General features: G+C 37.7%; 2 protein-coding genes across 5 annotated transcripts in view; one reads left to right on the top strand and one right to left on the bottom strand.

The window, feature by feature from the left end:
* Positions 1–6,106: 6,106 nt before the first annotated feature.
* Positions 6,107–26,683, bottom strand: LOC115216399 (regulator of chromosome condensation). Of its 3 annotated transcripts, none has more exons than XM_029785701.2 (11): positions 26,525–26,683; positions 22,526–22,595; positions 20,748–20,935; positions 18,694–18,873; positions 16,779–16,923; positions 15,166–15,237; positions 13,718–13,873; positions 11,392–11,505; positions 10,524–10,679; positions 8,645–8,750; positions 6,107–6,367 (listed from the first exon to the last, which is right to left on the bottom strand). In XM_029785701.2, the coding sequence occupies exons 1-11, from the start codon at positions 26,531–26,533 to the stop codon at positions 6,307–6,309; spliced, it is 1,257 nt and encodes a 418-aa protein (XP_029641561.1). In that variant the 5' UTR covers positions 26,534–26,683; the 3' UTR covers positions 6,107–6,306. The 3 variants fall into 3 exon arrangements, with proteins under 3 accessions (XP_029641561.1, XP_036362484.1, XP_029641562.1); XM_036506591.1 differs by lacking the exon at positions 26,525–26,683 and adding an exon at positions 26,319–26,357; XM_029785702.2 differs by lacking the exon at positions 26,525–26,683 and adding an exon at positions 24,210–24,228.
* Positions 26,684–26,724: 41 nt separating this feature from the next.
* LOC115216398 (putative ferric-chelate reductase 1) overlaps positions 26,725–27,784 on the top strand; it is a 107,589-nt gene continuing 106,529 nt past the window's right edge. The window contains exon 1 of one of the 2 annotated variants that reach the window (XM_029785698.2): positions 26,725–26,792. The gene's annotated coding sequence lies outside the window, so the exon portion shown is untranslated. The remainder of the gene's footprint in view (positions 26,793–27,784) is intronic. The other variant, XM_036506590.1, reaches the window with a different exon arrangement.

Here is a 27,784-nt window from a genome sequence, read left to right as displayed (position 1 = left end):
TCACACGAAATATTCTGCCTGTATGCTTCAATAAATTTTTAACACAATCAAATATTTGAAGAGACTTGATGCAATAATATTCTATCATTATAATGCTTTTTATTGAATTCTTTAAGGTGAGCTGGCAGAATCATTAACAGACAAAATGCTTCGCAGTATTTCTTCAAGTTTTACGTCCTAAGTTCAAATTCTGCAAAGGCTGACTTTGCTTTTCACCCCTTTTGGGGCCAGTAAAATAAATGCCAATCAAGTACTGGAAGAAATGTAATCGACGTCCTCTTCACTAAAAAAAACAAAAAACCCCAAAAACTGTTGTTCCTGTGCCTAAATTTGAAACTACACACAAGTTCTTAAATGAAATCTTTAAAACAAGGCACCATTAACCAAAGGTAGGTTCTTATCAAAAGGGTCATTTGACATGCAAGGGACTAAGCCTGAAATGCTTGTAAGAAGCTTCAGAATATTTGGCAATCAAATATTTCAACGTTAGTAAGGTTCACCTTCTTCAGGTAATGTGCAAGGAGAACTGTCTTCCCAATGGAACGAAATCTGGACTACAAAGGAGCTTCAAGATTACCTTGACGGTATATACACCATATTTAATTCTTCTTCTCCTACTAATATCTTTGGTTTCATTTATGCTTTTCCAAGGGCAAACCTGTAGCATAACTTCGGTTTTCTTCAAATTCATTTCCGAGCCAAAAGCTTTAATATTCTGCAGTTCTTGTCCAGTGTAAGATACAATCAGGTTGAGTATAAAATAAGCAACGTTTTGAACCATGAAGTTGTACCAGATTTTGGCAAGAGTTGAATTTTTTTAAACATATTTTTTGCAATTGGCTGATAATATATAGACCTGTCCAAATGCATCAATAAATTTAACATAGATATTTTTGTAAACTGTTGTTAAAATCATCTGAAATGGAACTGTCAAAGCACAATATTCGAGCAATTTTGCTATTCAACTTAATAAAAAAAGGATGTAAAGCAGCTAAAACTGCTCGCAACATCAATGAAACATTTGCTGTGGACAACTGTGATTTCCAGTAAGTGTTTGCTATTGTTTATTGAAAGGTTGTATTGTTTTGTGCTGCTTTGCAGCAGTTGTATGATTGTGCTGTCCCTCAGTGTTTTGAGGAGAGATGGCTGAGTTTGAAAATGTATTCTATTCGGACCTGACTGAAACAGAATTGTCATTGTCTGAGGAAGAACTGATCAGGACTATTCACAAAATAGAAAAATCTTTAAAGGGGAAAAGTTTTGCAGAAGTGGCAGGTGTCACTAAGAAGGAAGTGAGTCTGGAAAACCTGAAGGATTTTGGAAAAATGCTGGAGAAGGAGGGTGGTGATGTGAAATTGTCACCACTGAATGAGGTACTTAAAAACATGGAAGAAAGCAGAATTGTTTATAAAGTGTATTCAATCAAGGAGAGAAGAATTGAAACTGAGACTACGGAGGAAATAGAGAAGGTATTGAGGCCAATCTGGCAAGATATATTATATCTTGACAGAGGAAGCAGTGACGGTACTGTTGTTGTGCATTTCAAAGAGAAAGAAAAGGCAAAGGAGCATTCGGCAAATACAATGAAGACAGAAAGGGTGGTCCTCCTACCCACATACCTTGGAAGAACTTCCAGGGTAAGGGTAGAAGGAATCCCACCTGAAATAGACATGGCTTGGGTAGCAGTGGCAGTACTTCTTGGAAGTGAGAAGGAAGTGGCTGTACTCCAAGCCACAGAAACAGAAGTAAGGAATTGGCGAGGCAAAGTTCTGGATATGTTGATCCATATTTCAGTAGAAAATAGGGAGAAACTGGCAGAAAGTGTCAGTAGGTATGGGTAGAGAGCAGAACCCCTTGCTGCTACAAATGTGACTAAAAGGATCACATTAGAGTGGACTGCCCTCAAAAAAACCAGCATACACAAGAGGTCGAGAAGAAGAGGAAACTGACGAGGAAGGATGTAAAGTAGCTGGAAGGAAAGAACAGTGGAAGAGGAAGGACAGTCAGAAGACCCCAACCTGTACCCACACCCTCCCATTCCCCACCAACACAAAAAAACAAACATACAAAAATCACATGGCTTCCCTCCCATGTGTTATCTGTAAAGGTGTGGATAGGAGACTGATAGAGAAGTTATCACAGTGGAAGGACGCAAGGACTGTAAATATGAAAGGAAGTAAGAAAGAAGATACGGTCCCATGCGCATTGGTACCAGAAGGTCGTATGAGAGAGGTAATAGATTACAAAGAGGGTTTTAGATATAAAGTGTCTTGTGATTTAAAGGAAATACAAAAAGAAATAGAAAACGGAGAGTTAGAAGAACAACAGGGTATAAACATGAACTGGATATAAAAAGGAAGTAAATGATGCTGCTGAGGTAGGGTAGGTAGCACATTTTTATATATCATTTCATTTTTTCATTCATGTTATCGTAATTTTATTTTGTTATTTGTCCCCACATATTTTGTGCCGTGCTTCAGAAATGTGAAACATTAATATCTATGTACGCCTTTTATAGGTAAAAAAAACACAATGAAACTTTTGGTGAGAAAATGAATTGTGTGTGGTCAGCTTGGAAATGGTTTAAACGATTTTGAGTGGAGACTTGAGCCTTCAAGATCGTGAGCATAGTGGATGCTTATCTGTTATTGATGATGGTCAATTAAACACTGTCATTGAGAAAGATCCACATAAAATCACTCATGAACTGGCAAAAGAACTTCGAGTTAGCCAGAAAACTGCTGCAACCATTTACGAGATCAGAAAACCAGAAAAGCTCGGTAAATGGGTACCAGAACATTTGAATGAAAATCAGAAAATGTGCAGATATGAAACATATTGCCAAATGAATGAAAAACTGCTACTCCTCCATCCCAGACTGGTCAACAGAAGAGGGCCAATCATTCTTCATGACAATGCTCAACCACATGTCTCACTAATGACATTCCAGAAGTTGAGGGAACTTGGCTACAATGTTCTTCCCCAGACCTTTCTCCTACTGACTACCACTTTTTCAAGCACCTTGATGGTTTCCCGTGAGAGGAGTTCAAAATTCAAACCAATGCTGAAAGTGCGTTCAAAGTGTTCATCAGCTCCAGAACACCAGATTTTTATGTTACTGTTGTAAATAAACTTGTAACCCATAGGCAAAAATGTGCTGATTGTAATGGTACTTACTCTGATGAATAAAATTTCCACATTGTTGAAATACATTGTTAGGAATTTCATGTTTCAAAACGTTGCTTACTTTTTACTCAGTCTGATAAATCACAAGCACCAGCTTATAATGGTTCCCTAGCGAAAGATTTGAATCTCTTAGCATCTGCATTGAATCTATGGTGATTTAAAACTTATATTGGAGATGGGGTAATTGTCTTGACATGCATGAAATTGAGGATCTACCAAAGCTGAAAAGGGACAGAGATTCTTGGTGTAGCCATTGTAAGATGTATCTCAGTTGTGGTCATTTGAAGGAAGACCCTGTTTCATGGTTTAACCCTTTAGTGTTCAGATTATTCAATCAAGCATAATGCCTATTGATTCCCATTGATTCAAATTAATCATGCATTATCTCATATCTTCAAGATGTTGATGGTGTAATTACTTAATGTAGAATAACATTGTAGGGTAAGGTGTGAGTCTGGATCTGGTCAGTTTGAACATAAAACAGATTAGCTATTTTGGCCGGTTTAATTACTAAAGGGTTAAGTTAATTTAGCTGTGTTAGCAAAGGACTCTTTAATGATCTCATATTACAAAACATTTTGAATATTCTAAGGTTCAATAACAATTTGGCATCAGCAAACCCTACCCCCCAAAAAATCCAGCAAATATATTTAAATACGCTACAAAAAGCTAGTGGAACCCAAAACAAATCAATAATTTAATACCCTTAATATTACAACATGAATTTTTTAGGTGTTCATTGTGCAACCATCATTTGTCAGTTTTCCATGCTGGCATGGGTTGGACGGTTTGACAGTTGGAGCCATACCGGGCTGCATTGTGATGGTATCTACAGCTGGATGCCCTTCCTGACACCAACCACTTAGTGTACTGGGTGTCTTTTACTAGGCACCAGCACCTTGACACAAAACAAATAGTCCAAAGACGAGATTTACCCTCCCATGTCTTGCGTATGATTTGAAACTATTAGTTAAGGCTGATGTTGGTGTCACATCACTGGCACCTATGCTGGTGGCATGTGAAGACCACTGTTTGAGCATTGAGCCTTATGGAGGCAAAGTGGCTGAGTTCCTTTTGAGCATTGCACCTCACGGAGGCAAAGTAGCTGAGTTCCTTTTGAGTGTTAGGCCTCACAGAGGCAGAGATCCTTATGAGCATTGGGCCTCAGAGGCAACAACTGAATTGTTGGCATAATGTCATGCTTGAGAAAACCCTTCAAGCCAAGCAAAAATTGCAGTTGTGGCAGGTACCAGTGTTATGTTAATGGCACATAAAAGCACCCATTACACTCTTGGAGTGGTTGGCATTAGGAAGGGCATGCAGCTGTAGAAAACCATGCCAAATCAGACAAGAGTTTAGTACAGCCTTCCAGCCTTAGTCAAACCATCCAACTCATGCTAGCATGGACAATGGATGTTAAATGAAGATGATGATCCAGTGGTGGGGCCCTAGTTCAGAAGCTCCAGTGTTTTGGGGAGTGTGACACCATGTCTTAGTCATTTTAAACGAGATAACTTCTGTAGGACTACTTTCATAAACTCACTTCTGCAAAAATGTTCTTATATTTGTAAGCAAAGTTTTGAAATAAAAGTGAATATTTCATATTATTTAACAAATATCAGTTACATTTATGTTAAAAAGGGTCATGTAACTCTCCAGATTATAGTGCGACCTATGTGTGAGTCAACCGCAAACACCTACTTTGACAAACCCAAACCAAAGGTTTGACCTATCTGTAAAGATATACAGTAATAAGAAGGTTGCAAGAACTGACTCGCATATGATTAGCATGTTATTTCACAAGCAAAAATTTGAACCCTCTAGATACCGACATGCCCAAGATTGCTCTCAATCCTTTGATACAGAATTCATATTTAACCCTTTAACATTCAGATTACTCTGTCGAATGTAATGTATATTTATTCACATTTTGAATAAATTATGTATCATTAATGTGTAGCTTTTGAGACTCAGATGATGTGATCGTTTAGATTTAACCCTTTCGTTACCACATTTCTGTTGAGATGCTGTGTTTCTTTCAATTAATTCTAAATATAACAAAGAATTTAGTAAAATAACTTAGTTGTCATTTAGCTCGTGTTAGGAACATAGATTGTGACTAAGGTTTGGTGAAAGATTTTAATTCAGAACTTATGAAAACAAGACATATGTACTACAGAGCCAGAGGTGGTTTCAGCCGGATTGGTATCAAAAGGGTTAAAATGACATTGTAGGAGGAAATGGTGGAAGAGAAGGAGGAAAGTGATGAGCAAGGATGGAGAGGAAGAGGAAGGACAGTCAAAGTGGACCTCAACCCGTACCCACTCCCTTCCACTGCAGACACCAAACCCACCCATTCCCCTCTGACACACACACAAAAAAAAAAACTTACAAAAATCACATAGCTCCCCTCCTGTGTGTTATGCTTGTGTTTTCTGTAAAGGTGTGGAGAGGAGACTGATAGAGAAGTTATCACAGTGGAAGGACGTAAGGACTGTAAATATGAAAGGAAGTAAGAGAGAAGATACGGTCACCTACGCATTGGTGTCAGAAGGTCGTATGAGAGGTAATGGATCACAAAGAGGGTTTTAGATATAGAAAAGTGTAAGGTAGGTGTGAAAGGCTGGATCTGGTTAGTGTGAACATAAAACAAGTAGATATGGCCCACTTGAATGCTAAAGGGTTAGAGCAATAAAAATCAAAAACTTTCATCAAAATTCCATGTTAATTCCTGTTCCAGACACCAACTTAATAATGGTTAAGTTACTGTACTAAATACTTTATTATTTTAAAATTCTAACTGAAACAAATTAAGTATATTTCAAAAAGAAATTATCAGTGCAGTGAAGGCTGAAAGTAAACCACAAGAAGCCAAACAGCTATTTGCAGGATTCAGCCAAGAAAGAAAGAGAAACGAATTAAAAAAAATGGAGAAATTGTCTTTATTCACCCACACCACAATGACGAGGATTTAATCCATGATGAACACTGAAATTTTAAAAATTTATATTTTCTTTCTGGTTAACATGAAGCAATGTACAATGGTCAATAGGACGGTTGGTGGAGGGGAAGGGACAGAGAGAGAGAGGGAGGGATGGACATTTAAAAAAATATATTTGGTTAGGATGATTTACAGAGCATCACACAATGTTGTCCTCCACCTGAAATGGCTATTCCTTTCCTGCAAAGAGAAGAAAAAGAAAAGGTTAAACAAGTCCTCACTCTTAACAGTAGGTTGGAAGGTGGGGTGGGAGTAGTGGACAGCTTGTTCTAGGTGGTACTTTTGGGCCTGCTTTTATAAGAGAGGGCACTTGTGGGAACTACTGCAACACATTACATTTTTTGTATGGATGGGGGAAAGGGGGAACAGCTAAACTCAAGGGCTATCCTGGGTTACCCACTAGCTACACCACAGATAATTAATTTTGAAATCGGATACCTTGTTAAGAGAATAAGGGAAAAAAAAAGTGGCTGTGTGGTAAGTAGCATGCTTATGAACCACATGGTTCTGGGTTCAGCCCCACTGCATGGCACCTTGGGCAAGTGTCTTCTACTATAGCCTCGGTTCGACCATGAGTGGATTTGGTAGATGGAAACTGAAAGAAGCCCTTTGTATATATGTATGTGTGTTACTCCCCCCCAACATCGCTTGACAACCAATGTTGGTGTGTTTATGTTCTGTAACTTAGCGGTTCGGCGAAAGAGACCGATAGAACAAGTACTAGGCTAACAAAGAACAAGTCCTAGGGTCGATTTGCTCGACTAAAGGTGGTACTCCAGCATAGTCACAGTCAAATGACTGAAACAAGTAAAAGAGAAAGAGTAAGAGAGCTGCCAATCTCCTGCAAGCATCAGAGTTGATCTCAAGCTACCATGACTTATCTCTATGTACCCTAGTGGTCCAGCCTCCTCTCTGTGTGTCTCAGGCATCAAGAATATCTTTGTATGTTAGACATGAAGGCTGATCACAATCTATGTCAAGCACTATGCCTTGTCTTTATATACCTCAGGCACCAAAATTTATTATTATATATGCCACCTATAAGCTGTAAAATGTTCTGTGTTTAGGGTTTTGGATAAAGCCTAACAGAAAGACAGACTGGTGGGAGAGGGAGAATGAAAGAGGGTGGGAGTAGGAAACAGTATCTATCGTGTGCAGACAACTGAACTTAATATCCTTTTATAAATAAATAGCTTTTATTTTTAAGTCTAAAACATTTGCATAATTTTCATTGTTTTTAAAAAATGTCAACATATTGCCCTTTCAGCAATCTGCCCTGTCTGTAAGTTGTCTGTCGACTAATTATACGTCCATCAGTATCTATACTTTGGCAAGCTGGAGAGCTGCACCAGACCCCTACTGTCTGTTTTGGCATGATTTCTATGGACAGATACCCTTCCAAATGCCAACCACTTCACACTGAGTACTGGGTGCTTTTTATGTGGTGGTAAAACTACTTGTTAGAATACAGTTCTATATTTAAGAGAGGAGGAATTATGTACATTTGACGGATATTAGTTCTCATCTTTGTTGTTAACACGTTTCGGCTGATGTACCCTCCAGCCTTCATTGAAAAATACCTTAGGAATGAGAACCCAGGTTCAAAATTTCCCCAAGACACCTGATGAAGGCTGGAGGGTATATCAGCCGAAACGTTGTGTTAATAACAAACAAGATGAGGACAAATATCCATCAAATGTAAATAATGTACTTGTTAGAATGGCTGAATGCATGGAACACAAAACTTTTAAATGTCATCAGGGCAAGGAATGGGCAGAAATATCAGAGTGCCAGACAAAATGTCTTGAGGTAATTGTTCCAGTTCTTTACACTTCGGTTTCAAATCTTGCTATGGCTAACAGACTTTGATTCTTTTGGAACAGCTAAAATAAAAAAGGACCAGTCAAATGCTAGGATCAACGGAGTTGGCAAACCTCTTCCATCAAATTCTTGGCTTCATGTCTCAATCAGAAACTATTGATATTGATCTCAAAGTTTGGTGCAAGGCCAGCAAGTTTGAGGAGGGGTGTAAGTAAATTACATTGACTCCAATATGCAGCTGGTACTTATTTTATTGGCCCTGAAAGGATGAAAGGCAAAGCCGACCATGGCAGAATTTGAACTCAGAACGTAAAAATAGATGAAACACTGCTATGTATTTTACTTGCTGTTCTAACAATTCTGCTGGCTTGTTGCCTTAGAAACCATTATTTTGGATGTTTTAACAGCAGTATTCATTTTCCATCTGTGTGTGTGAGTATGTTAAATTTTGTCCCAATTTAACATACAAAGCATTAAACTACTATGTTACAAAGACCAATCAAAAATACCTGTCAAGTCACTACAAACCTACACTTGTTAATTTTACAAGTATATTAAGAATAATAATCTGGTGTCCATCAGACCAAAAACCAGACAATGTGTCAGTCGGATGATGTGTTTATGTAATGTACTGACCTTTCTGCAAGCTGTTTGCCACCCATCTGCTTTGGAGTCCAAGCATCGTCATCGTTTCCACTAGCCAGTTGATTGTTTGTACCCATGCCCCAAGCATATAATTTACCTGTAAAAAAAAAAAGCAAAAAAAAAACAAAGGAAACTTTTCATTAGAAAAATTAAAGAGAGAGAGAGAGTGATGTTGGCTTTGCAATATGAATTAATTTGAAAGACAACTGGATTGCAACAACAACATTCTACATCAAATTCATTGAAATGTGCATGCACGTGCACATATGTATATATTGATTAGTTCATTTAATGTGTTTCCCCCCCCCCCTTCTAGCATGGGTTGTATGGGGTCTGATCTGAGGCAGGATTATTACAGCTGGGTGCTTTTCCTGTCACCAACTCTTAAGTGTCTTTCGAGTAAGTGATTTTCTAAATCAAATTCCACTGATCTTACACAATGAAATGCAGTTGTTTGGACTGTGACCGTTTCATGTAGTTGGCCGGACATTTAGCCAGTTTTGGGAACTACTTTTTGGCACAGAACAAAAGCATACAAACACATGCAGAGAAAGGAGATGGGATACATATTTATATATATTCTTTTATTTGTTTCAGTCATTTGACTGCAGGAACACCACTCTTAGTCGAGCAAATCAACCCCAGGACTTATTCTTTGTAAGCCTAGTACTTATTCTATCAGTCTCTTTTGCTGAACTACTAAATTATGGACACACACACACGAAGGGCTTCTTTCAGTTTCCGTCTTCCAAATCCATTGACAAGGCTTTGGTCGGCCCCAGACTATAGTAGAAGACACTTGCCCAAGGTGCCACGTGGTAGGACTGAACCTGGAACCATGTGGTTGGTAAGCAAGCTACTTACCACACAGCCACTCCTGCACCTATTTATATATATGTTATAATTTAGAACAAACAGCAAAAGGCTGTCATTATAGAACTTGATGTTTTAAATGTCGGAGCGATGAGCTACGATACATTCTCATTAGCTTATTGGCAACAAACGTTATGAAAAAAAATCGTTAAGGGAAGTAACTCTTATACGTGGACAAATATACAAAAAATACAGGCCATAAGCATAATACCTCTTGCGTTTACAATGTCTACATACGTATACACTCACACTAATATGTATATGCAAATACACACACAACCTTTTACGGTTTGTTCTAAATTATAATTACGGGGATGTACTTGCATAGCAAGTCACCTGATCTGAGATCGTGTGCTGGAACAAAAACAATTGTTGCATGGAGGGCGTTTATAAGCCATTTAAGAAACACAAAAACCGTTAGATTCACTTCGTGCTGAGATGCAGCATGGAATTTTGTCAGTGAACAGGTCGCAGTCTCAAAGCGACGAAAATATTTTGGCAAATGAATATTTAAATGTTGAAGTGAATCCAATCACAGTATGGGTTGGACAGTTTGACAGGAACTGTCAAGTCAGAAAACTGCACCAAGCTCTGCTGTCTGCTTTGGCATGTCTTTCATGCCTGGATGCCCTTCCTAACACCAACCACTGGTTGATTTTTAAGTGGCACCAACAATAGTGAGGTTGCTAAATAACTTGCTAGAAAAAAAACCCCTCAACTGGTGCAGGAGGAGATGGAGAAGAGGGATTATTGGTGTCTTTGCATTACTGTGTGTGAGATCATGTTTGTCCCCCACCCATCAGTGTCACCACTCCTGTAACTTAGCAGTTTGACACAAGCCATCAGAACAAATACCAGATTTAAAAATAAGTCAATTTGTTTGACTGAATCCTTTAAGGTGGTGCCCCAGCATGGCCGCAGTCCAATGACTGACAAGTAAAAAAAAAAAATAAATAAAAGAGGCAGTAAGAGAAGATATTGCTAAGGGTTAACATACCATCTGATGTAATTCCATAGGAAACAGAACCAGCAGCTGAAATCTTGATAACTTTATCTTTCAATGCCTCAACACGAGTGGGCTGATTTGCCAGAGTGACAGCCTCTCCTAAACCAAGACGTCCGTAATCCCCACGCCCCAAAACATACACTTTACCTGGAATTAAAACAAAGGTAAACAAGAGTTAGGCACTTTGACTGACACAAATACACAGTTTAGGAAAGGAAATTTGAGGCTAAGGCTAAGGTTGTACAGGGTGAGACAGAAGAAATAAAACGAAAATAATAATGAGATTGAAAAGAAAATGTTGTATGAAGCTTTGATGTTTATATTTTTGCTAATAACAATGTCCTCCATTATACTTTAAAATCTCTCATCACCCGGCACAAAGCCATTTCCCTCAATACTACACTCCACTCACTTGAAGGGTCATGTCTTGTCAATTAGTCAGTGACCTCACTAGTGCCAATGCCATGTAAAAAGCACTCACTATACTCTATGAAGTGGTCGACATTAGGAAGGGCAGCCAGCAGTAGAAACCAAATCAAAGCAGACATTGGAGCTTGATGCAGTCCTCTGGCTTATTGGCTCCTGTCAAACAATTCAAGCCATGCCTTCCTTCACAATAACAATGAAAATAAAACTAGTCGTCATCATTAATGTCCGTTTTCCATGCTGGCATGGGTTGGATGGTCTGACAGGGGCTAGCTAGGCAGACGACTGTACTAGGTTTCATTGTCCGTTTTGGGATGGTTTTTACAGCTGGATGCCCTTCCAAAACCCAACCACCTTACAAGAGTGGACTCGGTGGTGAAAATTTTAATTATACACTACAGAGGCTGGAGTAGTAAAAATACATCTGACTTACCATCACTGCTAAGCGCTACTGTATGATGCATGCCACCTCCTATATCCAACCAAGTTTGGTCGCTAAAACTGAGGACTTTTTGTGGAACAAATCTGTCTTCCAAATCACTGAAACCTACAAAGGCAAAGAAGAAAACCAAAAATGGAAGCATTTTAACAAGAACAACCAAACATCGACAAAAGATAGTTACGTCTGTCAAAGCACACAAGAGTATTTACCACAAGTTCGAAACTTGTAATGGATGGACAAATATATGGCCTAGTGATTAGGGTAGGAGTTGGCAAACCGGGGTAAATTACCTCCAACTGGGGGTAAAAATGAAATTCTTGGGGCTAATCGGATTCATTAGACATGAATAAAATTATATAAAAAGATTTTTTTCTTCTGGCAACACTGCATCTGTCCAATGTAATGGATGAGTTTAGGAGATTCACGTCATTTTGAACTACAAGCAGTTTGGTTGCAAAGGCATTGTCAACATCATTTCTTCAAAACCTAAAGTGAAAAGGTTTCTAGAAAAATCCTTTTGTGTCACAATGAGGATATTAATTTATTTTATAGCATATGTGTTATACTTTTTATATTCATAATTGTATTCTCCATATAAACAGATTTAATAAACCTCTTGAATTCAAAGAATCTAGGATTTTCTTCCTTTCAAATCAAGGAAGTAACGTTAGCATAAATAAATATATTTTAGGGTAATTGGTTAAAAAAACGTTCCCTGATCCCTGGATTAGGTGTTGCGCTCACGATTTGCTAAATTGTAAGTGTGATTCCGGGACTAAGCAGCGTGTTGTATTCTTGATGAAAACACTTCATTTCATCTTGGTCCAATACACCCAGTTCTAAATGGGTAACCCGGCAATGGACCAGCTTCTGATCAGGGGAAATGTGGGTATCATTTGAAAGCTAAAACAATGCAAAGCACATTGTGACCAGTGATGTATAACATCTGATAGTGATGCATCTGATGTGTATATATATATATATAAAAAAAATCATCACCATTTAACATCTGTTGTCCATGCTGCCATGGGTTGGACGGTTTGACCAGGGATGGCAAGCTGGAAGGCTGCACCAGACTCCAGTCTGATCTGGCATGGTTTTGTATAGTTGGACACCCTTCCTAACACCAACCACTCTGAGAGTGTAATGGGTGCTTTTACGTGCAATTTGCGATTTTGCTTAGCTCGATGAGTTTTTTTCTCAAGCACAACATCATGCCAAAGGCCTTGGTCATTGCCTCTCTGAGAATGCACCACATAATAGACCTATCAGAAATCAAGCACTGTCTGTGCCTGAAACTTTTTAAATTTCAGGAAGGCCTTGCACAGAGCCGATTCCACTCTCTAAACCAATGTATGCATTAGTCCATTTCCTTCTAGAAGAATGTCTAAACAAGACTCAAACACACACCCTACACAGTCAGGCACATTTCTCTTAATATCATTCAGTAGAGCTTATGATAGCTATCACTTCCTACTTCACAAGTGGATGAGAAAGCAGTCATTAAGAATATGAAATGTTCAATTGTACCAAATACTACACCTCAGCCAACCTTTAATCATTTAGCATTTCAATGACTCCAGCACTTTTTAAAGCCCTGTACTTGTTCTATTGGTCTCTTTTGCCAAACTACTAAGATATGGGGATGTAAACACACCAACGCAGACGGGCTTCTTTCAGTTTCCATGAATCAAATCCTCTCACAAGGTTCTGGTCAGCCCGAGGTGTTGCGCAATGGAATTGAATTGGGAATCATATGGTTGGAAAGAAATTTCTCACCAAACAGCCAAGTCTGTGCTTAGCGATTTTTTTTGTTTTGTTAAAAACCAGGTTAATCTTAGCTAATATGTAATTTGGTTTCTACTCCTTAGAATGACTCAGTTGTATAGTCACCTCCACTCAAATCCATTTGACACATTCCTCTCATCACCCTGACCCCCAACATTCTCCAGCACACACTTCTACCGTAACCTTGTTCTCCCAGCAGCTGATGAAGGTGAACATGAACCACATCAATCTCCCATGTCATAAAAAGCCTTTTGTTCAGGTTTCCATGATGATTTTTAAAAACTATATTTGTAGATTTCATAAGAGATAACATGATGTTGAATACCATTAACAAAGCAATACAAGGGAAATTACTCCAATCAGAAAATTATGAATTTGATTTGGCTGAAAGTTTACCACAAAAGTACTCAAAAAATTCCAAAATTCCACATCAAAGCAAGTAAATTAACTTCAGTGATGTTATATCACTGAAATCAAAGAGCAGAGGCTGAATTAGAAATACATAAAAATAATAATAATCAGTACTTACCAAGCTGATCATAATTATTTAAACCCCAACTGTATATATGTCCAGTTTGTTTTTCCTCAGCAAATGTGGCATACTGAATTGCCCAAATATCAGAGAATTTAGGCTGAACCTTGGTGGATGCTCTGAAACGGACTACTTGTGGTGATAAAATCAATTCTACAACAAAGAAATAATAAATAAAAAGATGAAACATGAACTCAGTCTAGAAATCAGCTGATAAAAAATACATTTTAGAAATGAGGCTAGTTTAAGAGATGAGTAATTATGTACATTATTTACATTTGACGGATATTTGTCCTCATCTTGTTTGTTGTTAACACAATGTTTTGGCTGATATACTCTCCAGCCTTCATCAGGTGTCTTGGAGAAATTTTGAACCTGGGTTCTCATTCCTAAGGTATCTTTCAATGTTATTATTATTATTTATTCAGATCACTGCCTGGAATCGAACTCAGAATCTTGGGATTAGTAGCCCGCACTCTAAACCATTGCCTGTAGTGGTTAAGAGCATGGCTACTAACCCCAAGATTCCAAGTTCGATTCCAGGCAGTGACCTGAATAATAATAATAACATAGAAAATACCTTAGGAATGAGAACCCAGGTTCGAAATTTCCCCAATACACCTGATGAAGGCTGGAGGGTATATCAGCTGAAATGTTGTGTTAACAACAAACAAGATGAGGACAAATATCCGTCAAATGTAAATAATGTAGTTTAATTCTTTCAAGCTGGGTGGTACAAATAAGGTACCACTTATTTGTATCAGTTAAATGAGCAGTGGAACATAATTCATACTGAAACTTATAATTCTTTTGGCCCTATGGTCAGTAGCTCAGAAAACGTATCACTTCATCTATCAGCCAATCAGAAGCTACCCTTACATCTGGCAACAATTTCTGTGACACAAGCGGAATATTTTTTCAGTTGAATCCATTTTGTGCCAAAGGTCAGTTGATGAAAAAACAAGAGTACAAATTTTTGCCCTTCTTGAGGTTTTTTTTGGCCTATCTTAGTAGGTTTAGTAGGGAAAATAAGATGGAACAGGACATGTGTTGATATATACGAGATTTTAAAACTCATTGTCACCATTTATCATTTAAACCAGTCATATCCAGTTCTCACTTCAGCCCTATGACATTCTTAAAATAAAATATACTGTCAAATGCACAGCGAAAATGAGGTAGACCAAGGGACAAGTGGAGGAGGAGATTGGGAGGGTTGGCTTGAGAAGGGAGGAAGCCCAAAACCAGGCAAGATGGCAAGATGGTGTAGGGGCAGTTACTATGGCCTTGAGGTAGATCCCATCACCCCTGTTAACAGGGACAAAACCTGGATTCAAAATAATGGGTGACAATGATGATGATGATGTCACCCTTGTAGTTTTGAGGTAATATGAGATAAATTGGATGGAACAGAATAAAATTTAAACAAGAAATCAAGCCGTTACCTAAGCCTTTTCTTCCACCACGACTGGAAAATTGTTTGGCAATTCTGCCAAGTTGTCCCTGTTCTCCACAGCCTGAAAGTAAACAATATAATTAACATAATTCTTACACTTGTCATTGATATTAAGCCATAGGTGAATTCCATTTCAGCAAACCCATGATTAAAAGCTTCTCAAAACCAACTCATCATATAATTCAGACAATATGAATCTAAGACTATATTAGCTTTTATTTTTAACTTTCTTTTACTGCTAAGTTATGGGGATGTAAACAAACAAACACCAGTTGTCAAACATAAACGCATGTATACATATACACCATGCTTCCACAGTTTCTGGTTACTGAATCCACTCACAAGGAATTGGTTCATCCATGACAATAGTGTTAGAAACACTCAGCCAAGGTGCTGCACAGTGAGACTGGTTGCAAAACAAGCTTCTTGACAACACCACCATGCCTGCACTTTTTCATCTTTTTCTTTTTTTCAAATTAATCCTAGTACCAAGTACTTATTCAATCAGTTCATTTTTCGTTTTAACCCTTTAGCATTTAGATTACTCTGTCAAATGAAGTGCTTATTTATTGATATTGTTTTGAATTAATCATACATTATCTCATAGCTTTGAAATTTTGATGATGTGGTTGTATACTTTTAGAATGACACTGAAGAATAGGTGTGAGAGGTTAGATCTGGCCATCATCATCATCGTTTAACGTCCGTTCTCCATGCTAGCATGGGTTGGACAGTTCGACAGGGGATCTGGGAAGCCAGAAGGCTGCACCAGGCTCCAGTCTGATCTGGCAGTGTTTCTACAGCTGGATGCTCTTCCTAACGCCAGTATGAACATAAAACAGGCAAAATATGGTGGTGGGGTAGAGATGGATTAAATGCAAAAAGATTAAACCAAACTATTAAAGTTAAAAGGCTATAAACTAAATGAAACTGATTGTCAAGTGGTGACACAATTAGAACAGGCTTCTGCACTTTTCCAATTCACTAGGAGGGAGCACTTCCCTTTCCAAGTTGAACTTAAGTCAATGAGGGCTTAACTAAAGAAGGTGCCGTTAACTTTTTTTCAACATCTTTCACCATAGCCACCAGACAGGACCACTATCTGCCCTACTTTGTTAAAGGTGGGTGCTGGGGTGATCCTCACAAAGGCTTCAACCAACAGTTGGAGTCATCCTCGGACACTGCATAAGTGTGTGCAGTATGGTTCCATTGCCTAGCACGCATCTCAAGTAGTTTACCCGACAGCACTTCTGCGCCTGTAGAGTTTACATTGAAATGGCAGTGCCCCACAGCAGCATTGCTAGGTTATGGATCTATGGAAGTTATCCCTACTAGTTCCTGTTTTGAAAATTCTCAGACACAGAACAGCCAATTCTTCCTTGTTGATGCCTAGAGTTTTCCTGAGAATATCATTGCTGTTCACCTCCATGACATTTCTATATATATGTTGCATTGCATGAGTGATAGAGGGCAGTGAGCCTCAAGGCCAGCAACATTATAGGCAATGGTCAAGTTGATTTCATTCATACCAGTATTTGGCTAGAACTTAATATTATCAAGCCCAAAAAGACAAAAGCTCAGAATGTAAAATAATATTCTTACCAGCAGTATAAATTCTACCATCTAGAGTTAACAAAACCAAATGATCTCCTCCACTTGCTATTTTCACAAATATTTCTGATGGTACATATTCCATTGGTTCTTTCACAGCGCCCTCTGTCGTGAGGCCAAGTGAACCATTTCCGTCCTACAAAGAGAATAACAAAGTAGAAAACTTTTCAAGAACAATGTTTCAATAAAGAGGAATCAAAAGAAGAAGAACCAGACAAAGACAGAGAGGAAGATGGAACTTAAAATCACAGGAGGGTGCTTTTTTCTTTTCCTACCTTGCAAGTTGCTAGGTGACTTCACTAGAGTGGGGTCATGAAAAAAGCATCAGGTATATTCTCTGAAGTGGTTGGCATTAGGAAGGCATCCAGCCATAAAAACCACACCAAAGCTGATATTGGAGCTTAATGCAGCCTTGCGGCTGATGAGATCTTGTCAAATTGCCCAAAACATGCTAGCATGGAAAATGGATGTTAAATGATTAGGTTTAATCAGAATTAATTGGTTGCTAAAGACTTAACTCTTTCACTGGTCTTAGTCACTGAACTGTAGCCATGCTGGAGCACTGACTTGGTAAGTTAGTTTACAAATCAATCCCCAGTAAGTATTATAGCAGTCACTTTTGCCAAAACACTATGTAAAGAGGATGTAAACAAACCAACAGTGGTTGTGAAGAGGGGACATAAACACACACGAAGGGCTTCTCACTGTTTCCAAATTTACTCCGAAAGCATTGGTCAGCCATGGGCTATAGTAGAAGACACTACTTGCCTATGGTGCTGCACAGTGGGACTGAACCCAAAACCATACCATATGGTTGTAAAGTGAACTCCTTAACCATATGGCTATGAATTAAAATTGATCTGCATCATAAAAAGAAAGCTCTGGCAATTGTTATCAAAATTTCCTAATAAAATGTATAGGCACAGACAAGGCTGTGTGGTTTAGAAGTTTGCTTTCTGGTTTCAGGGTCAATCCCAGAGCCTGGTACCTTGTATAAGTGTCTTTTACTAAAACCCTGGGCCAACCAATGCCATTCAATATATGTATGAGGAGATGCTGAAAAGTTCCTGGCTTTGGGTAAAAGAAAATACAGGAGGACCAATTAATTATGATCTTATTTACCATATTTCCCTCATGGATTCACACACTTATTGCAGTGGTCCTTCAGTTTTTCTAAGCCTTGTAAAAGAACTTGGAAGGTTGGGCCTCCAACCAGGCCTTTCATGATACCCTTAAAGCCAGGAACTTTTCAGTACCCACTTCTATGCATGTGTGTCTCCTTGTCTTGACATCATTTAACTGACAAGACAACACTCGCCTTGAATAGGATGTTGGTCTCTTGCAGGGTTAAAGGCGAATGATTTAAGTGGGAAGGATTTAGTCGATTACGTTGGACCCTTGTATCTGGGTGGTGCTTGATTTTATCGACCCCCAATGGCATGAAATGCAAAGTAAACCTCAGTAGGATTTTGGGCCTCAAGGAGACAATGACCGAGACCTTTGGCATTATAGTATACTTGAGAAGAAGGCCCATCAAGCTGAGCAAAATTGCAGTTGTGGCAGATACTGGTATCAGACAAATTGACACCCATGCAGGGGGCACATAAAAAGCACCCTGGTGGCATGTAAAAGCACCCATTACACCCTGGTTGGCATTAAGAAGAGCATCCAGTTATAGAAAACCATGCCAAATCAGACTGGACTCTGGTGCAGCTTTCCAGTTTATCAGTTTAGGTTAAACTGTCCAACCCATGCCAGCATGGACTACGGATGTATGATGACGATGAGAGTTGGAAGAAGTGCTGCAAAGCATTTCATTTGACATGCTAACAATAATGATTGTTTTCTGCCAGTGGAAGTCCAGAGTAGGGGTCAGCAGGTGGGAAAAAGCATACAGACTACTCACCCTGAAGTTACCCCAAACAAAAACCTTGCCATCTTCAAACAAAGCTGCAGAGTGACTATCTCCTGCTGATACTTGCACCACTTTCCCAGGTAACTCAACAAGCTGCGGTGTAGTTTCTGAGCCTTCTTCTGTTGTATCACGTCCTAAAGCGCCTTCATCATTGCAACCAAATGAATATACCTGAAAGGAGAAGACAAAGAAAGTAAATTACAATCAAATAATATAACAACATCTCTATATCTAATAATGGTTTCAAATTCTGACACAAAGCCAGCAATTTCCAAGAGAGTGGGTATGCCAGTCACATCAATTCCCTGTGTTCAACTGGTACTAATTTTATCAATCCATAAAGGATGAAGGGCAAAGTCGACTTCAACAGAATTTGAACTCAGCACTTAAAGGGAGACAAAATACCGCTAAGCATACTGCTTGGCGTGCACATGATTCTACCAGCTCATTGCCTTATATCTCTGTTGAATAAAAGCCAATATAATGGTTGGTTGGTTGGGTGATTCCTCCAGTCATGCCTCACATTATATAGAAAGAGAGGAAGAGAAAGAGTTAACATAAGTTAAACTCGTTAACCCTTTCGTTACCGTAATTATTTTGAGATGCTCTGTGTTTCTTTCAATTAATTTTAACCCTTTTGTTACCACATTTCTGTTGAGACGCTCTGTGTTTCTTTCAATTAATTTTAAATATAACAAAGAATTTAGTAAAATAACTTAGTTATCATTAAGCTAGTGTTAGGCACTTAAATTGTGACTAAGGTTTGGTGGAAGATTTTAATTCAGAACTTTTGGAAACAAGACATTTGAACTCAGAACCAGAGGCGGTTTCAGGCAGTTTGGTATCAAAAGGGTTAAATTATGTCAAAGAATTTAGTAAAATAACTTAGTTATCATTAAGCTAGTGTTAGGCACTTAAATTGTGACTAAGGTTTGGTGGAAGATTTTAATTCAGAACTTTTGGAAACAAGACATTTGTACTCAGAACCAGAGGCGGTTTCAGGCAGTTTGGTATCAAAAGGGTTAAATATAACAAAGAATTTAGTAAAATAACTTAGTTATCATTAAAGTAAGTGTTAGGAACATAAATTGTGACTAAGGTTTGGTGGAAGATTTTAATTCGAAACTTTTGAAAGCAAGACATTTATACTACAGAGCCAGAAGTTTCAGCCGGGTTGGTATTGAAAGGGTTAAAATTCACAGTGGAACTTTGAAATTAACAAGAAGTGGTAGGGGGATGGTAAAAATGATAAACGTTATGTAGTACCTGACAGGTGCCAATTACATGACTCATACTTTCACATAAACATAACTTAAGTTTAACCCTTTCAATACCAACCCAGCTGAAACTGGCTCTGTTGAGGGCATCTCAACAGAAATACGGTAACAAAAGTAGAAGGATAAATATGACAAACGGCTGCTAAGGGGAAGTAAAGAAGCAAGGTTTACATAGCCACACACATAATATATCAATCAAATGATGACGATGATGTAGCCTATCATATATATGTGAGTATTTGTGTGCCTTAGTGTTTGTCTCCAACCCCACTGCTTGAAGAGTGGTGTTGGTTTGTTAGGGCTAATGCAGTTTTGCACCTCTCCTTGAATAATGAATTTTTTTGAAAATATATTTCTAGATTCCTACATTTTAGATGTCGGAGATTATGAATATGCAGACACCCCCCACCCAATTTAAAATCTTGAACTTTTCCCGAATTTTTTAAAAAATCACCTTTTCCAAATTTAAAATGCCCACCTCAACTGCCCCTTCTCCGAAATTTTACATTTTTCAAATTTCACCCCGCCTCTCCGACATCTAAAGCGTAGGAATGCGGAAAAATTTTTTTGAGGAGAGGTGTGAAACTGCATTAGCCCTGGTTTATTTATGTCCTCCTAACATGGTTGTTTGGCAAAAGAGATCAATGGAATAAGTACCAGACTTCAGGTAAACGACAAAAGAAAAACTCTGTTCAATGCCAGTGCTTTGCATAAACTATTTGTGTGCAATTCTTTCAAGTCAAAGATCTGATAAGAAACAATCATCACCTTTCCCGATACAGTAAGGCATATAGTGTGCATACCTCCAGCACACACCTGGATCACAGCCTCTGGAAGCTCAACCAATGCTGGCCGGCTCTTCTCCATTATGTCAGGCCCAAGACCTAACTGACCGACATCACCACTTCCGACCACAAGAACTAAACCTTCCTCAGAATTGTGACTTCTGTGATAAACTGCAAAAGAAATGAAACAATCAAAAAGTGGTACATTGCGAAATTTAATTGAAATGTTAGGAAAAAATTTTTAAGGTGAGGAAAATTATTTTCATTAAAAAGCACCTGTGCTGGTGTCATGTATGAAACACTGAGTCCACTTTGTAAAGTGGTTGGCATTAGGAAGGGCATCCAACTGTAGAAGCTAAGCCAAAACAGAATTGGAACTTGGGGTAATTCTCTGGCTTGCTAGCTCCTGTCAAACTGTCCAACCCATACCAGCATGGCAAAACAGATGTTAACTGATAGGTATATATCAATACTTAAAAGAGTTCTATATTTAAGAGATAAGGAATTATGTACATTATTCACATTTGATGAATAGTTGTCCTCATCTTGTTTGTTGTTGACATGTTTCGGCTGATATATCCTCCAGCCTTCATCAGGTGTCTTGGGGAAATTTTGAACCTGGGTTCTCATTCCTAAGGTATTTTTCGATATTATTATTATTATTCAGATCACTGCCTGGAATCGAACTCGGAATCTTGGAGTTAGTAGCCTCTGCTCTTAACCACTATGCCATATGCTACTAACACCAAGATTCCAAGTTCGATTCCAGGCAGTGACCTGAATAATAATAATAATAATAACATTGAAAAATACCGTAGGAACGAGAACCCAGGTTTGAAATTTCCCCAAGAAACCTGATGAAGGCTGGAGGGTATATCAGCTGAAACGTGTTAACAAACAAGATGAGGACAAATATCCGTCAAATGTAAATAATGTCAATATTTAATGTCCACTTTCTCCAACTAAGGCAATATTTCCTTATGGTCAGACATGTGTTCACGGAAAACTGGAAACAAAACAACGTTGTTTATATGATAGTAACTCAAGAATGGACATCAGACAATCTTTACAACCATGTAGCATCTAACTTGAGGCCACCAAACTTGCTAGATCTAAATCCCACGGACAGCTACATTTGGAGCACTGTTGAAAGGGAGACTAATCAACATCCTCACAATACAAGTAGCATCACTGACAGCTACCTTTGTCCAGGTGATGTCTGAGATGGATAAGGACTATAGTGCAGGCGTGTCAAATATTTTGGTCTTGCACTGGACATGAAGGCAGATTCATAGAATAACCTTATAAGTACCAGGGAGTTTATTTATTTGACTGAACACTCCAAGGCAGTGTTCCAGCATGGCCAACGTCCAATGACTGAAACAAGCAAAAGTAAACGACAGAGACAGACTGAGATACCCCTAAAAAATGGCGGTGTAATAAGGGTGGAATGCATTAGATCACATAAGCATGGCTGTGTGGCTAGGACGCTTACTTCTCAACCACATTTCCAGGTTCAGTCCTACTGCATGGCACCTTGGGCAAGTTCCTTCTGTTATAGCCTTGAGTTGACTGAAGCCTTGTGATTGAATTTGGTAGGCAGATGTCCCCATCATGCGTGTACATGTGTAAATGGTTGTGTCTCCTAACAGAGAGGGGGAGAACTACAGTATAACAGTTTCTGTGGGCAAAACAAAACAACTGCTGAAAGTATTAGTAAACTGGCGTTAGACTGGCAACGAGAGCAATATAAAAGTTTACCTTTGGATCGTTTTGTAGTTGGTGGTGTTATTTCTTTCTTAGACTTCCGTTTGCTTCTTGATTTCATCACCTGAAAAACATCAAACTCAAATCAGAAAATGGTTTCAGAATCTTATTTCCCTATCACATAGCTCTGGGTTCAGTCCCACTGTGTGGAATCTTGGGCAAGTGTCCTCTACTAGAGATGCAGGCTGACCAAAGCCTTGTGAGTGGGTTTGCTAGAAGGAAACTGAAAGAAGCCTGCCATGTGTACTTGTATACATGTGTCTGTGTTTGTCCATCACAACTGCTCATCAGTTGGTGTAGGCATGTTTATGTCCCCATAACTTAGCAGTTTAGCAAAGGATACTGATGGACTAAGTACCAGGATAAAAAAAAAGACTGTGGTCAATTTATTTAGCTAAAAATTCTTCAGGCTGTTGCCCCAGCATGGCTGCAATCAAATGACTGAAACAAAGAATGATAATACATATATATAGGCGCAGACGTGGCTGTGTGGTAAGTAGTTTGCTTGCCAGCCACATGGTTCCGGGTTCAGTCCCACTGCGTGGCACCTTGGGCAAATGTCTTTTACTATAGCCTCGACCCGACCAAAGCCTTGTGAGTGGGTTTGGTAGACGGAAACTGAGAGAAGCCCACTGTATATGTATGTGTGTGTGTGTATATATATATATATATACATACACATTGTTGTCTCTCTTAAAGTTTCTGAATAAACTATAATCATTGTTTAACCACTGGTTAACTCTGATCGGTCCCCTACGATCATATGCGTTCTGGTTATGACAATCCCTTCGGTTTTCGAACAGTGTGGGTTTAAAACTTTATCCAACGTGCCCTTTCCTCTTTTAATACAACATACCATGAGTGGCAATTAACTACTATTTCTAGCATGCCAGAAGCCCATTTTGATAAATCAACATTTAATAGTTTCAAAAAGGCTTGAAAAGTTTAACAAATTCAACTATCTTAGCAATGCAGGTATGGATAAATGGTTAAGAAGTTCGCTTTACAATTTTTTAAAATCATAAAATTCTAGGTTCGATTCTAACTAGCATCTTAGGGTTTTTATTTAATTTTTTGCTATACCCTCGGATCTAAGCTTTAAGTTGGTGATCCCTCGTTTTAGAGATATTCAAAAAGGCCAATTTTGTCACAAACTGTTACCCGAAAACATCTTAAACGATGTATGTATCAGCGAGACACGCACATTAGAATGTAATGAATAGGCGTTTCGGTTGAGCAACTGGAATACTCGTCGAAACCGAAGGAAAGAAATCCTTTCACTTTTACCAGCTGCTTAATGAATAAGAACCACTTTACACGCAGTAATACATGAATTACTCCCCTTACATAGGTACCCCCACTTTAAGTCGCACACGTTCATGCATTTAATAAATTGGCTGAAGGCATGAAAGCTACACAATCTCATTTTCCCTGGATACATTAAAATGTAATAATAATAATCCTTTCTACTGTAGGCAAAAGACCTGAAATTTGAGTGAAAGGGGACTAGTCGATTACATCGACCTCTGGTACTTAATTTACTGACCCCCGGAAGGATGACAAGGCAAAGTCGACCTCGGCGAAATTTGAACTCAGAACGTAGCTACTGGCGAATTACCGCTAAGCATTTCGCCCGGCGTGCTAACGATTCTGCCATAATAATAACAATGATACCTACGTAAGATTATTGTATGTCTTATTGATACACAACGGCAGAAATTAGAAAGAAGAAGTAAGTCAATACCAAGCCCCAGTACTTGACAGAATGATCAAAGCTTTATCGACCTTCAAACGGAGGCAAAGTTGACCTCGGCGGGTCTGTAAATAAGAATGTGAAAAGCCGGAACAAATACCGCAAAGCTATTTTTGTCTGACACTCTAATAATTCTGTCAGAACAGTGTTAATTTTTCCATGTTTTCATTACAAGAGCTGGAGGAATATGGTGAGATATTAGAGAATAAATCTGTTTCGCTTTGAATCCGGATGTCATTCTTGTCACTTCTCACTCCTTGCTTTTTTTTTACGCGTGGCATGTTCAATGTTTTCATCATTCTAACGAGATTTTCTGAACATTGAAAAAGACACTTCGAGGTTTCGTTTTCCGATTAGACAAACTTTGCAAACGTTGCTCAAACTTTTCAGAAAGGCCAGGATCTCGATCTCTTTGAGTTCGTATTTACTGGCGCATAATTTAGTGTCAAACCTTGATACAAAACCTATACTCTTCGGTCAATATAAAGACCCTCACACATTAACGCAATAAAAAAAAAAACAAAAAAAAAAATAACCCAGGCTGCTGGGTATTAACAACTGTGTAGAAAATGAATACTCTCTTTTACTTGCTTCAGTCATTTGACCATGGCCATGCTGGAGCACCGCCTTTTAGTCGAACAAATCGACCCCAGGATTTATTCTTTGTAAGCCTAGTACTTATTCTATCGGTCTCTCTTTGCCGAACCGCTAAGTTACGGGGACGTAAACACATCAGCATCGGTTGTTATAACTTTCAGGAAAATGGATATATATTGACTTTTCACGGTTTTCACCCTTTTTTTGTTTTGTTTTCGTAAACGGGTGAGGATCCTTTTATTGATCTCCCCTTCATAGTTTCAGCTTTGCCTCATGAATCAGCTGCACCCTTGTTTTTTCAATTAAAATCAAGTATAAATAGTGCAACGACTAAACACGGTACTTGCGTAGTGGTGGACATCTTAAATGTGGCGGGAATTACATTTGCGAACAATATTCCAGATCGGTTTAGTGTCTTCCACTATAGTCTCGAGCCGACCAAAGCCTGTCGTGTATATATATATATATATGTGTGTGTGTGTGTGTGGTGTGTGTGTGCGTGTGTATGTTTGTCACCCCAACATCGCTTGACAACCGATGGTGGTGTGTTTACGTCCCCGTAACTTAGCGGTCGGCAAAAGAGACGTACAAGGCTTACAAAGGATAAGTCCTGGGGTCGATTTGCTCGACTAAAGGCGGTGCTCCATGCTTGGCCGCAGTTAAAATGACTGAAACAAGTAAAAGAGAGAGTATGAGATATATTAATGTTAATGGTCACGAACTTAAACTGTATAGGCAAAATCAATATATATATAAGGGCGCTTTTTTTAAAAACACCGAAGTAAATTTCCAAAATTAGTCAAGAGGGATATATAACCGTAGCAGGTACGAGCTCGTTCTTATCGGTTATCAAACCCGGCTAACCTCAGTTAATTTAGATGAAATCAAATTACTTGAATTTACTATACTCGGTATATACTCCTAATGTTTATATATACATGCTCATTCCATTCTTTTGTTACTATTAAAAAAACTCGATGGACATTTATGGATTTTCAGATATTTATTTGGTACAACAAACTATATCCAGTTTACAGTCGAGTCGTTTATAGTCTATATCCGTGAATGAGTTTATACGGTAAAATTATATATATGTATGTATGTGTGTGTATATGTACACATACATACATATGTGTGTATATATATATATATATATAATGTAATAGGAATCAAAGGGGTCCATAAGGTAAAAAATTATTGAGAACCACTGATATAGAGTCTTGTGAATGAAAATAGATATACCCGTAATAAAAAGGCCTAGCTTTCTCGTGTTGATTCGGCCTGGGTATTATATATATATATATAATACCCAGGCCGAATCAGCACAAGAAAGATAGGCCTTTTTATTATATATATATATATATTACACATACATGCACACACTTGCATACTTATTGCTAATGCCAAAAAGTACGAAATATGAATAAAACAGATAACCAATATAAATCGAGAGATCGCCATAAATAAGACTTTAAGAGAAAAATACATATACGTGTGAGTATAAGTTGCGTATTTCTACATAAATAAGCGTTTACATGATTGCAATTACAACAAGTGAAAGAATAGAGTGTAACCGGTAAGTTTAAAATTATTAATACACAAGCACGTGGTTTGTGTATTATTAAGAGAAAACAATCACTTACGTTGGACATGGTGACGGATTTGGTAGGAAATTTAAACGGATTACTTGAAATGTATTAACGAGAAAGGTAACAATAAAACCAGGTAATAATCATGTAGGATATAATTGAATTAAGACCGGTGAATGTGAAATTAATTTGGAATTGACGTTTAAAATGGCGCGACGCCTGCGCCCTGGGAATGTGAGAGTTATCCTCCCTTGGATTAGTCGAACTCTTATATGAAGAAAACATCGTAAGCGAGAAAGTAGTGAGAGGAATTCTACAGTTTGTAAGTAAAGGAAAACATTTTGGAAACTTTTCGTAAACTTTATAAACTTTGGTTGTACTGTGTATATATATGTATGTATGTGTGTATTTATAATTATATATGTTTATGTGTATTTATAAGTATATGTGTGGGTGTGTGTGTATTTATAAGTATATATGTGTGTGAGTATTTATAAGTATATGTGTGTGAGTATTTATAAGTATATGTATGTGTGTCTTTATAAGTATATGTGTGTCTTTATAAGTATATATGTGTGTGTATATATAAGTATATATATATAGTGTGTGTGTGTATATATATAAATATATATATATATATATATAGTGTGTGTGTGTATATATATAAGTATATATATATATAGTGTGTGTGTCTATATATATAAGTATATATATATAGTGTGTGTGTCTATATATATAAGTATATATATATAGTGTGTGTGTATATATATAAGTATATATATATATAGTGTGTGTGTATATATATATAAGTATATATATATATAGTGTGTGTGTATATATATATAAGTATATATATATATAGTGTGTGTGTATATATATAAGTATATATATATATATATAGTGTGTGTGTATATATATAAGTATATATATATATATAGTGTGTGTGTATATATATAAGTATATATATATATAGTATGTGTGTATATATATAAGTATATATATATATAGTGTGTGTGTGTATATATATAAGTATATATATATAGTGTGTGTGTATATATAAGTATATGTATATATATAATGTGTATATAAGTATATATGGGTTAATTACCAAATAATTATATATATATAAAATAAGAATTATATACAAATATATGTACATACGCATATGTGTACGTATGTACATATTCGGATACATGATACATTGACGATATATATATATATATATATATATATATATATATATGGCTGTGTACAGAGGCGCATTTACGTATATGTATATATGTATGTGTTTATGTGTGTATATATCTATACATA

This window comes from Octopus sinensis, linkage group LG10 (genome assembly GCF_006345805.1).
Source record: "Octopus sinensis linkage group LG10, ASM634580v1, whole genome shotgun sequence".
Lineage (NCBI taxonomy): Eukaryota > Metazoa > Mollusca > Cephalopoda > Octopoda > Octopodidae > Octopus > Octopus sinensis.
Note: the sequence above shows the minus strand (reverse complement) of the source record. Positions and strands in the feature narration are given on the sequence as shown.